This window comes from Brassica napus, chromosome C3, assembly GCF_020379485.1.
Source record: "Brassica napus cultivar Da-Ae chromosome C3, Da-Ae, whole genome shotgun sequence".
Classification (NCBI taxonomy): Eukaryota; Viridiplantae; Streptophyta; class Magnoliopsida; order Brassicales; family Brassicaceae; genus Brassica; species Brassica napus.
This window is the reverse complement of record NC_063446.1, coordinates 64,254,602-64,272,414: the sequence shown is the minus strand read 5'-3', so window position 1 is coordinate 64,272,414 and position 17,813 is coordinate 64,254,602. Positions and strand designations below refer to the sequence as shown.

The 17,813-nt window shown below is 39.5% G+C and overlaps 1 protein-coding gene across 1 annotated transcript; it reads left to right on the top strand.

Moving 5' to 3' along the window:
* The first annotated feature begins 15,909 nt into the window (after positions 1-15,909).
* On the top strand, positions 15,910-17,007 carry LOC106383202. The gene has a single exon (XM_013823330.3). The coding sequence runs from the start codon at positions 15,910-15,912 to the stop codon at positions 17,005-17,007; it is 1,098 nt and encodes a 365-aa protein (XP_013678784.2).
* The last annotated feature ends 806 nt before the right edge of the window (positions 17,008-17,813 follow it).

The following is a 17,813-nucleotide window of genomic DNA, read 5'->3' as shown; positions in this document are numbered from 1 at the left end:
TCCAAACGGACACCGGCGTGGGGTTTTTGGCCCGTAGTGTGAAGCATCGGCCCGTTCCCGTGCTCATCGACCGTGTTACGGGAGTTAGAGCAAGCCTGGGCGATTCTAATCGAATCAGGAAGGCGCCAATAACGGATGAGGCCATCCCACACGTCCGTGGTGAGCTCAGCGGGTTTGCCACGCTCATACCCCTTCACGATCCAGTCACCCTTCCAGTTGGAGACCGTGTCCAACAAGCGAACTTTCGCTTTCGCGTTAAACTTCTTCCTCACCCTCTCAGTGATCCCCAAAGCCCAATTATATTTTTGCTGTTGGAAAAATAAATTAACAATTAGTTTTTTAGAAAGTATATATATAAATCATGAAAAAATTAAAATATATATAATTAATTAATAGAAACTTACAGCGTAAATTTTGAACCACGTCTTTCTGACGTAGTGAGGCGTCTTACTCCAGTTTGGATGTGCCATGGAGAAGTAACCCTTGATCGTGTCGGTTACGTCCGATGCAAGACATCCGTCAACCCCCCACCTGGAAAATACAAATTTAAAATATAAATTATTTTTTAATGTTATAAAAGATATTTAAACGAATTAAAAAAATTAATGCAACATACCACAACGTTCCGTCCGGTCGGTCTGGGTCGATGACTGGTAAACCTTCTCTGCCTGGCAGACTGAGAATGTCCTCTACCGTGTACTGCGAGTAAGGAGCACTCGGAGGCACCATCAGATCAGGATGAATATCAGCGACCATCGGAGGTGCCATCGGAGGAGGCACAGGAGGAGGCATCGGAGGAGGCACATGAGGAGCCGATGGTGCACTAGAAGAAGTAGACCCAGAGACTCTCTGAGTGTACTGAGTCTCGGGGACAGTCTCCTGGCCCGAAGAACTGGGAGCGGAAGAAGAGGCCGGGTCTAAACGACTACCCGGCTCACCGAAGATCTCTCTGTAATGGGCAGTAAGTCTTCCTTTTCGAACCTGGAAAAAAAATGAAATTTTAAAATTAACATCAACAATATATTTTCCAACATTATCCACCTAATCAACACTAAATAACATAAAATCCGCAAACCTATCTAAATTCCCTATACTAACCACCTAATCTATCCTAAACTAACCAAATTAGAGAGGAATCAGAGAGGCTTACCATTGCTACGAAATGGAGAGGAAGTAGAGAGGAAGTAGAGAGGAAAGAAAGAGTGAGCGGTCGGGTGTATATATAAGATTACATATCGTCGCAAATTCGTCGTAAATTTACGACGAAATAGCGAGCAGTTACAAAGGCCCGTGTTTTTTTTTACGAGGAAATGGCGAGGAATCACAAAGGCCCGTGTTTTTCTTTACGTGGACTTTACGACGATTTTGCTTACGTGGAATTAACGTGATTTATGTTTAAATCTTTTTACGTGGTCTTTACGACGATTTCATCCTACGTGGAATTAACGAGTGTTATGTTTAAATCCCTAGAACCCAAACCCGAAACCCGAACCCCAAACCCCAAACCCCAAACCCAAACCCGAAACCACAACCCCGAAACCCGAAACCCAAACCCGAAACCCCAAACCCGAAACCCGAAACCCCAACCCGAAACCCCAAACCCCATATTCCTTATTTTCTACTTCATATATTCCAAACCCCCATCTTTAATTTTCTACTTCATATATTCCAAACCCGAAACCCAAAACCCCAAACCCGAAACCCGAAACCTGAAACCCCAAACCCCATATTCCTTATTTTCTACTTCATATATTCCAAACCCCCATCTTAATTTTCTACTTCATATATTCCAAACCCCAAACCCGAAACCCGAAACCCCAAACCCGAAACCCGAAACCCCAACCCGAAACCCGAAACCCGAAACCCCAACCCCAAACCCAAAACTCGAAACCCCAAACCCGAAACCCCAACCCCGAAACCCGAAACCCGAAACCCGAAACCCGAAACCCTAAACCCCAAACCCGAAACCCGTAACCCCAAACCCGAAACCCCAAACCCGAACCCGAACCCCATATTCCTTATTTTCTACTTCATATATTCCAAACCCCCATCTTTAATTTTCTACTTCATATATTCCAAACCCCATATTTAATTTTAGGTTTCGTCGTTATTTCCTCGTTGTCTTACGTGGTTTTTACGACGATTTAATCCTACGTGGACTTTACGACGATTTCATGCTACGTGGACTTTACGACGATTTCATCCTGCGTAGACTTTACGACGATTTCATCCTGCGTGGACTTTACGACGATTTGTGTTTACGTGGAATTAACGAGTGTTATGTTTAAATCCCTAGAATCAGAAACCCGAAACCCGAAACCCCAACCCCCAAACCCCATACCCGAAACCCTAAACCCGAAACCCCAAACCCGAACCCCAAACCCGAAACCCCAAACCCGAAACCCCAAACCCAAACCCCCATCTTTAATTTTCTACTTCATATATTCCAAACCCCCATCTTTAATTTTCTACTTCGTATATCCCTAGAACCCCAAACCCGAAACCTAAAACCCGAAACCCGAAATCCCAAACCCGAAACCTGAAACCCAAAACCCGAAACCCGAAACCCGAAACCCCAAACCCCATATTCCTTATTTTCTACTTCATATATTCCAAAACCCCATCTTTATTTTTCTACTTCATATATTCCAAACCCCATATTTAATTTTAGGTTTTGTCGTTATTTCCTCGTTGTCTTACGTGGTTTTTACGACGATTTAATCCTACGTGGACTTTACGATGATTTCATGCTACGTGGACTTTACGACGATTTCATCCTGCGTGGACTTTACGACGATTTCATCCTGCGTGGACTTTACGACGATTTGTGCTTACATGGAATTAACGAGTGTTATGTTTAAATTCCTAGAATCAGAAACCCGAAACCCGAAACCCCAACCTCCAAACCCCATACCTGAAACCCTAAACCCCAAACCCCAAACCCGAAACCCGAAACCCGAAACCCCAAACCCGAAACCCGAAATCAAACCCCCATCTTTAATTTTCTACTTCATATATTCCAAACCCCCATCTTTAATTTTCTACTTCGTATATCCCTAGAACCCCAAACCCGAAACCTGAAACCCGAAACCCGAAACCCCAAACCCGAAACCTAAAACCCGAAACCCGAAACCCCAAACCCCATATTCCTTATTTTCTACTTCATATATTCCAAACCCCCATCTTTAATTTTCTACTTCATATGTTCCAAACCCCATATTTAATTTTAGGTTTCGTCGTTATTTCCTCGTTGTCTTACGTGGTTTTTACGACGATTTAATCCTACGTGGACTTTACGACGATTTCATGCTACGTGGACTTTACGACGATTTCATCCTGCGTGGACTTTACGACGATTTCATCCTGCGTGGACTTTACGACGATTTGTGCTTACGTGGAATTAACGAGTGTTATGTTTAAATCCCTAGAATCAGAAACCCGAAACCCAAAACCCCAACCCCCAACCCCCAAACCCCATACCCGAAACCCTAAACCCGAAACCCCAAACCCGAAACCCCAAACCCGAAACCCCAAACCCGAAACCCCAAACCCGAAACCCAAAACCCAAACCCCCATCTTTAATTTTCTACTTCATATATTCCAAACCCCCATCTTTAATTTTCTACTTCGTATATCCCTAGAACCCCAAACCCGAAACCAGAAACCCGAAACCCGAAACCCCAAACCCGAAACCTGAAACCCGAAACCCGAAACCCCAAACCCCATATTCCTTATTTTCTACTTCATATATTCCAAACCCCCATCTTTAATTTTCTACTTCATATATTCCAAACCCCATATTTAATTTTAGGTTTCGTCGTTATTTCCTCGTTGTCTTACGTGGTTTTTACGACGATTTAATCCTACGTGGACTTTACGACGATTTCATGCTACGTGGACTTTACGACGATTTCATCCTGCGTGGACTTTACGACGATTTCATCCTGCGTGGACTTTACGACGATTTGTGCTTACGTGGAATTAACGAGTGTTATGTTTAAATCCCTAGAATCAGAAACCTGAAACCCGAAACCCCAACCCCCAAACCCCATACCCGAAACCCTAAACCCGAAACCCTAAACCCGAAACCCGAAACCCAAACCCCCATCTTTAATTTTCTACTTCATATATTCCAAACCCCCATCTTTAATTTTCTACTTCATATATCCCTAGAACCCCAAACCCCGAAACCCGAAAGCCCAAACCCGAAACCCAAAACCCAAAACCCGAAACCCGAAACCAAAAACCCAAAACCCCATATTCCTTATTTTCTACTTTATATATTCCAAACTCCATCTTTATTTCCATTCCAAACCACAATTCCCACATTTGCTTATTCATAAAACAAACTCCCGGCATTACCTTATTCATAAAACAAACCCCACATTATCTTATTCATAAAACAAACTCCCTCATCTTATTCATAAAACAAATACATCAATCGGATACATCGACATTCTCGTCATCACTAGAAACATCATCATTTTCATTAAACTCGTCTTCAACAGCTTCGTCTGTGGCATCATCGGTAAGATCTTCGTACTCGTGATTATGCGGATCAATGAGAAGGATGTCATCAATTTCTTGTTCAGGTTCCTCGACTTCATTTATCTGTTCTTCTTGCAATGGTGGTTCTTCTCCACTGATGATTCGTCCTCGAGGTGTAACTTTGATCACTGCTAACCAATTTATACCTGAATCTCTCATCCGAGGGTATGGAAGGAAGCTAACTTGGTCTGCTTGTGAAGCTAAGATGAAAGGCTCGAATTTGTTGTACCTTCGTCCACCGTTGACATCAACTACACCGAATTTGTTAGACCGAACACCTCTGTTGACGACGGGGTCGAACCATTCACATTTGAAGAGGACGCATTTCAGCTTCAGTATCCCTGGAAATTCGACTTCAATAATCTCCGTCAAGATCCCGTAGAAATCTGTTTCCCCTTTCACACATATTCCATAGTTACTGGTCGCCCGCTGTCTACCATAGTCATATGTATGAAAAGTATAGCCTCGTGTGAAATACATCTGTGATGTGGTGACCTTTACAAGTGGAGATTGAATTACTTCGTGTAACCACTTAGGATAATCTGCATCGTCGTCGTCATAATCAACCTGCAAAAATAAAGAGAATGTTAATGAAATACAGATAATGTATGAAAAAAAGTTTTAGTTAATACCTGATTCCGCAACCACTTAATGAAGTGTTGATCTTTCCTTTTGTCTACGTCACTTGTGGATATACCAGGAAATGTTTCTTCGACTTGAGAAACAAATAGGCTGTAAAATCACATTTTATAGGAATGAATCTCTCGCAATTATACAATTAATTATACTTATATGTGTTTCGAAGTGTCAATATATGTTACCTTTCAAAATAACGCATCAATGGATCTTCGCAATTGAGTAGAATATAGGTGTGTGCACTATGAGCGTCTTCTTCACTCGACCACCAAACCTCTTTACACTTCCCACCGAGTCGCCCAATCTGGCTAAAGATGTCTGGAACACCAGCAACTGCATATGTTGGCGCAACACCACCATCATCATATCTTCTTGGAGCTCTTCTCCGTGTACGTACTTTTGACGCAAAGTAGTACGATGTGAAGTGAGAAACTTCTTCCGTCAAACTTCCAGCAATTATAGAACCTTCAACTTTGGCGAGGTTCTTTGCTTTTCCCTTCAAATATTTCATGGCTCGCTCATACTGATACATCCATCCGTAATGTACAGGTCCACGAAGCAATGCCTCATATGGGAGGTGGACAGCTAGATGCTCCATGACGTCAAAAAATCCGGGAGGAAATATCTTCTCCAAGTTGCACAATAAGATGGGAATGTTCTCCTGAAGCTGTTCCACAACTTCTTCTTTAAGAGTGCGTGTGCTCAGATCCCTGAAAAATGCTCCAATGCCTTTTATATTCAAAAAAAAATAAACACATTGTTAGTCATATATTATTTTGTAAATTATTGTGATATAATACACTACGTACCTGCAAGTGCTTCATGTACGTTTGTTGGAAGTAGCTCCGCAAATGCAAAGGGCAGTAGTCGTTGCATAAATACATGACAATCATGACTCTTCATCCCGGAGAACTTTTGACCCTTTTCAACACATCTAGAGAGATTCGAAACATACCCATCGGGGAACTTCACTTCTGATGCCACCCAGTTGAACAACACCGACTTTTTTTCTGAAGATAATCTGAATATCGGAACGGGAACTTGTCCATTGCTTTTAATATGTAACTCGCTTCTTGAGCAAATATCCGGCAAGTCCAACCTCGATTTTATGTTGTCTTTTGTCTTCCCTGGGACATTCAATATTGTATTCATGATGTTCTCAAAGAAATTCTTCTCTATATGCATCACATCGAGGTTGTGGCGCAGAAGAAGATCCTTCCAATATGGCAACTCCCAAAATATACTCTTCTTGTGCCAGTTGTGATGAACACCGTAAGAATCTGGCATATTACGAGGGACATGCCAATTACCACCCCAACGAACTGTTTCGTTAGCTCCGTAGTAGTCGATTTGCGCTTCAATTTGTTCTCCAGTTAGATATGGAGGAGGAGTGTCTCTCACAACCCTTTTGTGCCTAAACAAATTCTTGTTTCTTCGGTAAGGATGGCCAATGGGAAGAAATCGACGGTGACAATCAAACCAACTTGTCTTCCTACCATTCTTCAGTTGAAACGCATCTGTCGTTCCATTACAATATGGACAAGCTAATCTCCCATGTGTAGTCCATCCAGACAACATCCCATAGGCAGGGAAATCACTTATGGTCCACAAAAGCATCGCTCGCATCGTAAAATTCGTCTTCGTTGAACAGTCATACGTCCTCACCCCTGTTGACCACAAATCCTTCAACTCTTTTATCAGTGGTTGTAGGAAAACATCCAGGGACCTTTTTGGATGGTTCGGACCAGGTATTAATATGGTCAAGAATAGTAACTCCCGTTGCATGCACATCTCCGGTGGCAGGTTGTATGGAGTAAGAAAGACTGGCCACAATGAATATTGTCTCCCTGACATTCCGAACGGACTAAATCCATCTGTGCATAATCCGAGATACACATTCCGGATATTGCTAGCGAAATCTGGATGTACTTTGTTGAAATGTTTCCAGGCTCTTGCATCTGATGGATGAGTCATCTCACCATCCGTCTGAGTATGCTCGGCATGCCATCTCATCTTTCCAGCAGTCTGCTCTGATTGATACAATCTTTTCAATCTGTCTGTAATTGGTAGGTACCACATCCTTTGGTACGGTACCCTATTACGTCCCCGTCCTTGCGGCTTGAATCGTGGCTTCTTGCAGAATCGACATTCTTCTAGCTTCTCATCATCTCCCCAATAGATCATGCAGTTGTCGATGCAAACATCTATCATCTCCGAAGGCAACCCAAGACTATAAACCAGTTTCTGAATCTCATAATAAGAATCAGCAGACACATTGTCTTCCGGCAAATACTCTTTAAACAAGTCCGCCCATTCGTTCATGCAACTTTCAGGTAGATTGTGATCAGTTTTAATATTCATCATTCTAGCAGCTAACGACAATTTAGAGAGACCTTCTCTACAACCACTGTAAAGTGGTTGATTCGCCGCGTTTAACATTTCGTAAAACTTTTTTGCATCTATATTAGGTTCTTCATCTCCATCATGAGCTACGAATGCATCAGCTACCATATCATGAACCCTATCATAATCTACCATCTCCTCCTGCTGGTAACTATGTTCATTATGCAAATGATGATCAACCGGTTCTTTTTCCTGAAAATTGCTATTACTACTACTAGCTTCATTCTGATCATAATTAAAACCTTCTCCATGTTGAAACCAGATATAGTAATTTGCCGTGAAACCTCTATTTATTAAATGCTTCCAAACATTTTCACGGTTTGCCAGTTTCGAATTGTTGCATTTCCGACAAGGACAGAACATCTTACCACTTTCTTGGGCGAGCGGTGTTGAATCTGCTTGATGCATAAATGTCTCCAGACCCGCAAGGTATTCTTTCGTCACTCTCCCGTTAGCATCTCTATGCATATACATCCACTTCCGCAACTCGTAAATATTCCCGGAGCCAGCCATTTTTTTTCTTTCACGTTTTTTGTTGTTGGTGTGTTTAAAATGATGTTTAAACATCCATATTTATAGGAAAATTCGAATCTGGTAGTTGTAATTTTGCTATGAATTTACGACGAAAATTAATTAGGTGGGCAAAAAAAACGTGTAACACCTATAAAGTTGGTGGATTCAAAAATTTCCTCGCTAAATACACGTAAACTATTCCCTCGTAAATACCACGCAAAGTTTACGTCGTATTTACGAGGAAATAGTTTTTCCTCGTAAAATACTCGTAAAGTTACATCCACTTTACGACGAAACAGTTTTGTCGTTACGTTACGAGGAAATAACGATGACTTTAGTTTTTCACTTAAATTCGTTGTAAACTCGACGCAAATTTACGAGGATTATTTTTCCTCGTTAATTTTATTGCTATACTAAATTGTATTGATTAATCACTTTATTAGTTTATAAAATATAAATTAATTTCTACTGTACATGCGTATTTAAATGTTTTTTAAAAAAAGAAAAAAAATATTTTCATTAAAAATAATTATTATTTACTAATTTTTGGGAAAGTCGTAAAAAAATGTTCATTATTTTCGTTTTACTATAACTAAGATAGTGGTGATGATTGTTTATATAGTTGTTCGTTTTTAGTTTTTGGCTTTTAGGTTTTGTTTTTTTTTTTTAATTTTTTTTTTTTGCATTAGATTTTAGATTTTAGATTTTTGAAAAACACGAATGGTAATTTATATTTTAGATTTAGGTTTTTTATTTTAATTTTATATTTTTTTAGCTTTCTAAAAATTGATTAATAAATTATTTATATTTTAATATGTCAACTATTTTAAAAAATTTGACTTACAAGTTATTATTAAAAAAATAAAACTACTAACAATATAAAATAATTTTAATAAAATGAAAACAGTATATTATTAACAACACATGAAAATTTTACAATAAGCTAAATTTAAACAATTAAGTTAATTTTATTGATAATTTATTTTAAAATTTATTAGTATCAATTTAAATTAAATTAATTTAATTGGCAGTATAATTATATGCAAATTAATTGTTGATTTTGAATAAATATATGGATTTTAATACACAAGTTGGTAAACGTATACGTAAGGAGGAGAATGTGCATTCAGAAAAAAAATTGCTCTTATATGAAAATCTCTAAAAACAAAAAATATTTTTTTTTTATAAATATGAAACCGATACAGAGTAATACAAAAAGGTTGACTTTCAAATATATTTTTTCGACTATTGCTCACATGTTTCTACTCTACTAAATTTTACAAAAACCGTAAAAAAAAATTCCAAAAAATTGATCTACGATTTCCTTTTTACTATTGCCACTACTTATTAATAATTTCCTTTTTTTGTTTAGCAGGTGCGTCAGGAACACGCTAATCGGAAAAATCACATTCTATAAATATTAGACTCTTGCTTCTTCTATTTCTAAATCGTATTACAGTGTTCTCGATCTTATCTTCTTCTTCTTCATTCACCTCCCGTTTACTTATTCTGATTCGCAGAGATTATCGCAAAGTTTAGACACAGTAACGGTTTGATTCTGTAAACCAGAAACGGAACATCTAGACCTGATTAAAACCCAAATATCTCTCTAGACGACAACTGGTGACATGAAGCAGAAGTAAGTTGCCAGATTTGAGAAGTAAGTTGCCAGACTTGAGAAGTAAGCTGCAAGACTTGATAAGTAAATTGCCAGACTTGTGAACTAAACTAGAGACTTATAAGGTTTTATAAGGTTTTATAAGCTCGAGTATTTTATTGAAGAGAAGAAGAAGAGAGAAGAAGAGAGAAGAAGATCATTGAAGATATTTTAAAACAATGAATATTTTATTATATTGTGTACTGAGGCAACTTGCCTTTAAATACTTATACCCACATCAACAATTAAAATAAAAGGAAACTATTCTCTTATTCTCTCTCTTACATTTTGAAATCTACATATCTCTCATACTTTTCTTTTCCCTCATGTTCTTCATGTTCTTCATTCTCCAGAAATAAACTCTCAATAATTCTCTCATTCTAACATGGTATCAGAGCAATAAGCTCTTGAACCCCACAAAAGCTTCCGCAAATTTCTTTATTTCTTTCTCAGATTATCTTCAAAATCGGTTGGTCTTTCAAAAGAGAAGAACCTCACCAGAACTCAAGATAGAGGAGTACCCTATTCTCTGGAACTCAAGAAAACTTCAGCCATATCATGAAAAGCTTCATCAAAGTCCAGTTTATCTCAAAATCAGTAGAAACAATCTATTGTCCACTGGTCCATATCTCTTCATGAGGAAGAACTCCAACATGGTGTTGTTTCCAGAGTACAAGAAGGCTAAGGAACAACATAAAAAGCGCAATATGCCAAGAAGAAGTGACTTGAATCAAGCCAGAAATGTAATCAAGGAGTTTGAGTATCCATCGATTCAAGGTCGAACCATGTATTCATCTGCCATTGGTGGTTCAAATGAAGAAGGAACATGGAGAAGTACTGATAGTGCAGCCAACACTGATGGTCCAGCAACCATGAGTGACCTACATTCCCTTATCCAAGCCTTTATCTCATCAAAGAAGCCTGGTACACACTCTCTTGACCCTAAACCTATCATTATAGATTCAGGAGCAAGCCATCACATGATTAGTGATAGGAACTTGATTAGTGATGTCCAGCCTGCCTCAGGGAATGTTCAAATAGCAAATGGTGATAAGATTAAGAGAGAAGGGATAGGGAACCTGAGGTTGTTTGATGCCTTGTATATGCCTCAGTTTACATCAAACTTGCTATCTGTGAGAAAGGCTACTGTTGATCTGAGTTGTCAGGTTGTCTTCAGACCAGATAAGGTTGAATTTCAAGACTTAAAGACAGGCCAAGTGATTGGAAAGGGGCACGTTCACAATGAACTATATCATCTTCAGAAGACAGAGATGTCTAGACCTTCTACTTCTCAGTGTTTGTCTAGTACATCCAGCGGGGTTGATAGCACACTATGGCATGCTAGGTAGGGACATCCTCATACAAGAGCCCTAAACTTGATGCTTCCAGGTGTGGTTTTCAAGAATGATGATTGTGAAGCTTGCATATTGGGGAAGCATTGTAGAACAGTCTTCCCACAGTCTAGCACCATCTATGAAAGATGTTTTGACCTAGTTCACTCTGATGTATGGACTGCTCCATGTGTGTCCAGAGAGAACCACACATACTTTGTCACCTTCATTGATGAGAAATCCAAATACACTTGGGTGACACTGATTCCGTCTAAGGACAGGGTGTTGGATGCTTTCAAGAATTTCCAGACCAATATCTGCAACCATTTCAATGCCAAGATGAAAATTCTAAGGTCGGATAATGGTGGAGAGTATACAAGTCATGCATTCAAGCAATATCTTGCTCAACATGGGATTACTCACCAGACAAGCTGTCCTTACACTCCTCAACAGAATGAAGTTGCTGAGAGGAAGAACAAACATTTGATGGAGGTAGCAAGATCAATGATGTTCTACACCAATGTTCCAAAAAGATTCTGGAGTGATGCTGTGATGTCTGCTACTTATCTGATCAATAGAACTCCAACTAAAGTCCTCAACGACATGTCTCCTTTTGAGGTCCTAAAAAAGACCAAACCATCTTTGGACCACTTGCGTGTGTTTGGATGCCTCTGTTTTGTGATGATACCTGGTGATGTCTCGAGTTTTAACCCGATTATCTAACTGCAAGTGCACAGTAAAGTACGCAGTAGTAATACGGGATCGAATCCACAGGGACCGATGATCACACGTAGAGTTGCAGACAAGTTAATAGCTACAGCGAATCAAGATATAATTTTGATGGTTTTTATTTAATTTTCTCTAGTGTCACAAAGCATAAACAAGCTGTAAAAAGATGATTTAAATGATTTGAAAACTATTTTAAAACAAACGTTGGGCATTGGGAATTCTCAGGGATTTCTTTTTAATCAAGATACAATTAATGGAAGACACATGGATATATTAAGAACCGTCTAGAACTCAAACACGATATTAGAATTAACCTACTTCCGTAGCGCTAATTCTCTATGTTATAGAAATCTCCACACTAACTTCCGCTGAGTTTCAATTTCTAAACAAGCATTAAGAACATGTTCAATATGTTCACAAAGCGCAATAACATCAACTTCCGAGGGTTAAGGACACTTTGCTCATCTAAAGTATTTTCGGAAGTTCAAACAATCACTTTCGGTGCATCAAACAATCTGAAATCATGAACTAAGTGATCAATTCAGTTCAAGCAGTAAGAAATCCATTAGATGAAGAACCAAAACGTAATCCCTTAGTCTACACACGTTTTATGGATCAAAACATCAAGAAATCCCCTATGAGAACCTCTAAACCCAACTAGATGACTACTCACACATAACTAAGCAAGAACAAAACGATTTTGATGAAGAAAACATGATAAGATTGTATTAAAACAGAGTAAAGGTTCAGAAGATCTTCTCCAAATGGTTTTGAGATGAACTCCTTTACCAATCTTCACAAATCACACCAAAACAAGTACAAAACACTCAAATCTTCTCTCTAGAACTTGTAAATCTCCTCCTTGGTCGCCCCTGGTCTTTTCTGAGTCTCCAAGGTCGAGTTCTCCTCTGAATTATTGAGGGGAGTGGGTAAAAAGGAGTGAAAAGCTCGTTTGTGCGTGTGGAGCCCGTAGCGCCTGAGATCGGTCGATCCACATGGACCGGATCGGTCGATCTAGTGCATGAAAGCGTGGGATCAGTCGATCCACGTTGTCCGGATCGGTCGATCTGTTGCTCTGTGCGACCAATACTTCTCATGCGGTCCATTGTTCGGTCCATCTTGCTTCTGAATAAATCCCGAATGCGTTCTTTTCTTTCAAGCTATCTAGTAACCTGCATATTACACTTAAGAACACCAAAACGCATCAAATAGACCAAAACATTAATTAAAAACGACCATTTAATTGCTCCAAAACGAGTTTAAAACCGTTAAAAACACGGAATATCACCTGGGGAGCTGAGGAACAAGCTTGATGCTAAAAGCTCAAAAGCTATGTTCATTAGTTACTCTCCAACTCAGAAGGGGTATAAGTGCTATGATCCAGAGTCAAGAAGGGTTCTTATCTCAATGGATGTGAAGTTTGTAGAATCTAGAGGCTATTATGATGGAAAGAGTTGGGAAGAGCTCAAAGATCTTTCTCAATCAGCCTCAGATAGAGAAAACAACCTTAGGAGAGTAATGGAGAGCCTGAGAATCAGTACGCCCTCTTTACCAAGGGTGGAACCTGTCCCTGAAAATGTACCATCTACTGCAGCTGATAGTGTTGAGAGCACTCATCCTGATCATGAGAGGGGTAGTAGAAATGTTGAGCAGTCTACACAAGCTCAACCTGAAGAGAACTCAGCAGCTCATGATCAAGATGAGATGCCATCATAATCAGATGTTGAGACTCAAGTAGAGGCGCCAAGTGAAAGAAATGAAGCAGAACCTGAGCAGATACAGACTCAAGTAGAAGCGCCAAGTGAAAGAAATGAAGCAGAACCTGAGTAGATACAACCTTTGAGAAGGAGTACAAGGATCAAGAAACCCTCACAATGGATCAATACAAAAGTTTACTTCAATGCTGAAGCTGTAGCTCACCCAATAAGTGCAGTATGCTCCCTTGCTCAATATCCAGAAGATCATCAAGTCTTCATCAGTGAATTGGATGAGGAATACATTCCAAGAACATATGAAGAAGCTATGCAACACAAGGAGTGGAGAGAATCTGTTGGAGATGAGATGGGAGCCATGATCAAGAATGATACATGGTTTGAGATTGAACTTCCAAAAGGAAAGAAGGCAGTGACAAGTCGGCTTCTCTTCACCATCAAGTACCTAGCTAATGGGAAACCAGAAAGGAAGAAGACAAGGCTGGTTGCTAGAGGATATACCCAAGTCTATGGAGAAGACTATTTAGACACCTTTGCACCAGTAGCTAAGCTCCACACCATAAGAATTTTGCTCTATTTGGCTGTGAACTTGGAATGGGATCTATGGCAGATGGATGTCAAGAATGTATTTTAACAAGGATAGCTTGAGGATGAGGTGTATATGAGACCACCACCTGGTATGGAAGACATGGTCAAGCCAGGAAATGTCCTAAGGCTGAAGAAAACAATCTATGGATTAAAACAGTCTCCAAGAGCCTGGTAACACAAGCTGAGTACAACCCTCAATGGAAAAGGGTTTGTAAAGTCAGAAGCTGATCACACACTCTTTACCCTCACAAGTAAGCAAGGAATTGTGGTGATTCTGATCTATGTAGATGATATCATCATCACAGGAAGTGACAAAGAAGGTATCATCTCTACTAAAGTTTTTCTTAAGTCTACCTTTGATATTAAAGATTTGGGTGAGCTAAAGTACTTTCTAGGGATAGAAATATGCCGCTCTAAACAGGAGTTTTTCTTATCTCAAAGAAAGTACACACTTGACCTTTTAAAAGAGGCAGGTGAACTTGGAGCAAGAGTAGCTAAGACACCACTTGAAGAAGGTTACAAGGTCTTGTGTGAGGGGGAGTTTGAGGATACTCCATTTGGCGACTTCAAGCTTTATAAAAGGATGGTTGGGAAGCTAATCTATCTCACCATTACAAGACCAAACATCTGTTTTGCTGTGAATCAAGCCAGTCAACATATGCAAGCACCAAAGGTTCATCATTGGAATATGGTGGAAAGGATCATGAGATATCTAAGAGAGGCTTCTGGTCAAGGTGTTTGGATGGGTTGCAATAAGAGTACACAGATAGTGGGATATTGTGATGCTAATTGGGCTGGTGATAGAGTAGACAAGAGGTCAACAACAGGCTATTGTACTTTCATTGGAGGCAACCTAGTCACATGGAAGAGCAAGAAGCAAAAGGTGGTATCATGTTCAAGTGCAGAGGCAGAGTATAGGGCAATGAGGAAGCTAACTAGTGAACTCATTTGGATCAGAAGCCTGCTAAGAGACTTGGACATAGAAGCAACAACACCATTCACAATGCATTGTGATAACCAGGCAGCTATCCACATAACATCAAACTCAGTATTCCATGAAAGGACTAAACACATTGAAGTTGATTGTCACAAGGTGAGACAAGCTGTGGAGCAAAAGATCATTTTTCCCTGCTATACTAGAACTGAAGATCAGTTAGCTGATATCTTCACCAAGGCAGCAAGCACTAAAGTCTGTGAGTTCATTCATCCAAAATTGAGACTCACAGACCTCTCATGTCACTGATTTCTCTTTCATGAAGTGTTCTACTCTTTTTCCTTAACTTGGGTTTTCTCCCAAAGGGTTTTACCTAGTTGAGGTTTTAATGAGAGAATACTTCATGGCTTCCAAGCTTGACTTGTTCCATATGGTCAAGCTTGAAGGGGAGTGTTGACATGAAGCAGAAGTAAGCTGCCAGACTTGAGAATTAAGCTGCCAGACTTGAGAAGTAAACTGTCAGACTTGAGAACTAAGCTAGAGACTTATAAGGTTTTATAAGGCTTTATAAGGTTTTATAAGTTCGAGTATTTTATTGAAGAAAAGAAGAAGAGAGAAGAAGACCGTTGAAGATATTTTAAAACAATGAATATTTTATTATATTGTGTACTGAGGCAACTTGCCTTTAAATAATTGTACCCAGATACACAATTAAAATAAAAGAAAACTATTCTCTCCTTCTCTCTTACATTTTGAAATCTACATCTCTCTCATATTTTCTCTTTCCTTTATGTTTTTCAGGTTCTTCATTCTCTAGAAATAAACTCTCAATAATTATCTCATTCTAACAACAACGACATGGAGTGTAATAAGGAAGAAGCTACAAAAGCAATTAAAATTGCAGAGAGAAAAATTTCAGATAACGACTACAACGGAGCAAAGAGATTCGTTAGAAAAGCTAAGACTTTGTATCCAACTCTCGATGGTTTGGAACAGATCTCAACTATGGTCGATGTTTACATCTCTGCATCGAACAAGACAAACGGAAGTGAATCGGATTGGTATGGGATTCTCGGTGTTGATCCTTTGGCCGATGAAGAAGCCGTCAAAAAACAGTACAAGAAGTTAGTACTTTTGCTTCATCAGGACAAGAACAGGTTTAATGGAGCGGAAGGCGCGTTTAAGCTGGTTTTAGATGCTTGGTCTCTGTTATCTGACAAGGCTAAGAGAGCTGTCTATGATCAGAAGAGGAAAAGGAAAGAAGCTAAAGAGAAAAAGAGTGAACCAAAGCCTCCTCCTCCTGCTGCTGCTAGAGAAAATCCAAAGAGGGCTTTCAAAAAAACGGAAAAGAGGGCACGGCAGGAGCCAGGTGCTTGTAACGTGGATGGCAAGGCGAAAGAAGCCTCATCGAAAAAGAAGAAAGTTAGTAGTACCTTTTGGACAATGTGCACTCATTGCTTGACATACTCCGAACATGTGAGAGCTCATAGTCTTGACAAGACCTCGTTTTGTCCATTCTGCCATGGGATTTTCGTCGCGACGGAGAAGTTTCCAGAGATGGTCAATGGGAAGCCATTCATCAGATTCACTCCTCCTCGCCAACAAGTTACCTTTTGGACAATGTGCACTCATTGCTCCACATACTCTGAGCATGTGAGAGCTGGTCATCTTGACAAGACCTTGCCTTGTCCATTCTGCCATGGAATTTTCGTCGCTGCAGAGAGCTTTCCAGAGATGGTCAATGGGAAGCCATTCATAAGATTTGCTCCTCCTCCCCCCAAGCCTCAAGCAACAAGCGGAAGCACAAGTGTTACTCCAAACTCTACTCATGAGGCAGACATGCATTTCAAGAAGCCGATGGCAACAGGACATCCACACTCTAGATTTGAAGATCTAAACTCTACTCATGAAGCACAGAGGCTTTTTTCAAGAAGCGGACGGACAGGTGTGAAATAAGAAGTAAGAGATCAGAAGTTAAAGAATCCTGATTTCTTTATGTTTTGGTTGAACTAATTTTTGTAATCTTTTAGTAATAGATGAAGTTGATTAATCAAAGTGGCTACAGTAATTTTCACTAGTTGTCTCACGTTTCAAAGTTGAAACAAGAATGAATAATCTTACTAATACTAACCGAGACATATCTTTCTCCATTCTCTCAATTCTAGATAGCTTTTACTTAATCTTGAAAAGTTGTCTGGAATCTGTATATGGTTCTGCTAAGAAGGTGGTAGATCTTAGCAGAGCTAATCAGTCAGTACTTTAGATAAATATTAGTTCATCTAGCTTTTTTTTTTTTCTGAATGAATGCTAAATTTATTCATCAAAAAAACCCTTCTTACATCAAGTGTATACCTTTAAATTTGAGATAAACCTTCTAAAACCTCCAACCTTAGAAAAATTTTAAATTTTAGTACTAAACCAAAACTGCAAACCACTTTCCCACCCTTTTACTCTTTTGGACCTCATAATGCTCAGCTTGTTTCTTATACTTTTGTCCACCATTTTTATAATGGCTGCAATAGGAGTAGGCTTCTCTTCATGTTTGATCCTATTTCTCTCCCTCCACAAAGTATGCACAGCCATTTGCAAAGCATAGCACAGACAAAACCACTTCTTCCTTTCCATTCCCTCATCCGATATGATCTCAAAAATGCTTGACCAAACATTTGTGTAATCTCCAGCCAGAATCCCCTTAGTTAACTGCTCCCACAGCTGACTAGATTCCAAATCCCTTTTACACAGCACACAAGTTGTGTCCGCAC

What these genes read in the sequence shown, in the direction of transcription:
- LOC106383202 (XM_013823330.3), top strand. Translation starts at nt 15,910, where the DNA reads ATGGAGTGTAATAAGGAAGAAGCTACAAAAGCAATTAAAATTGCAGAG.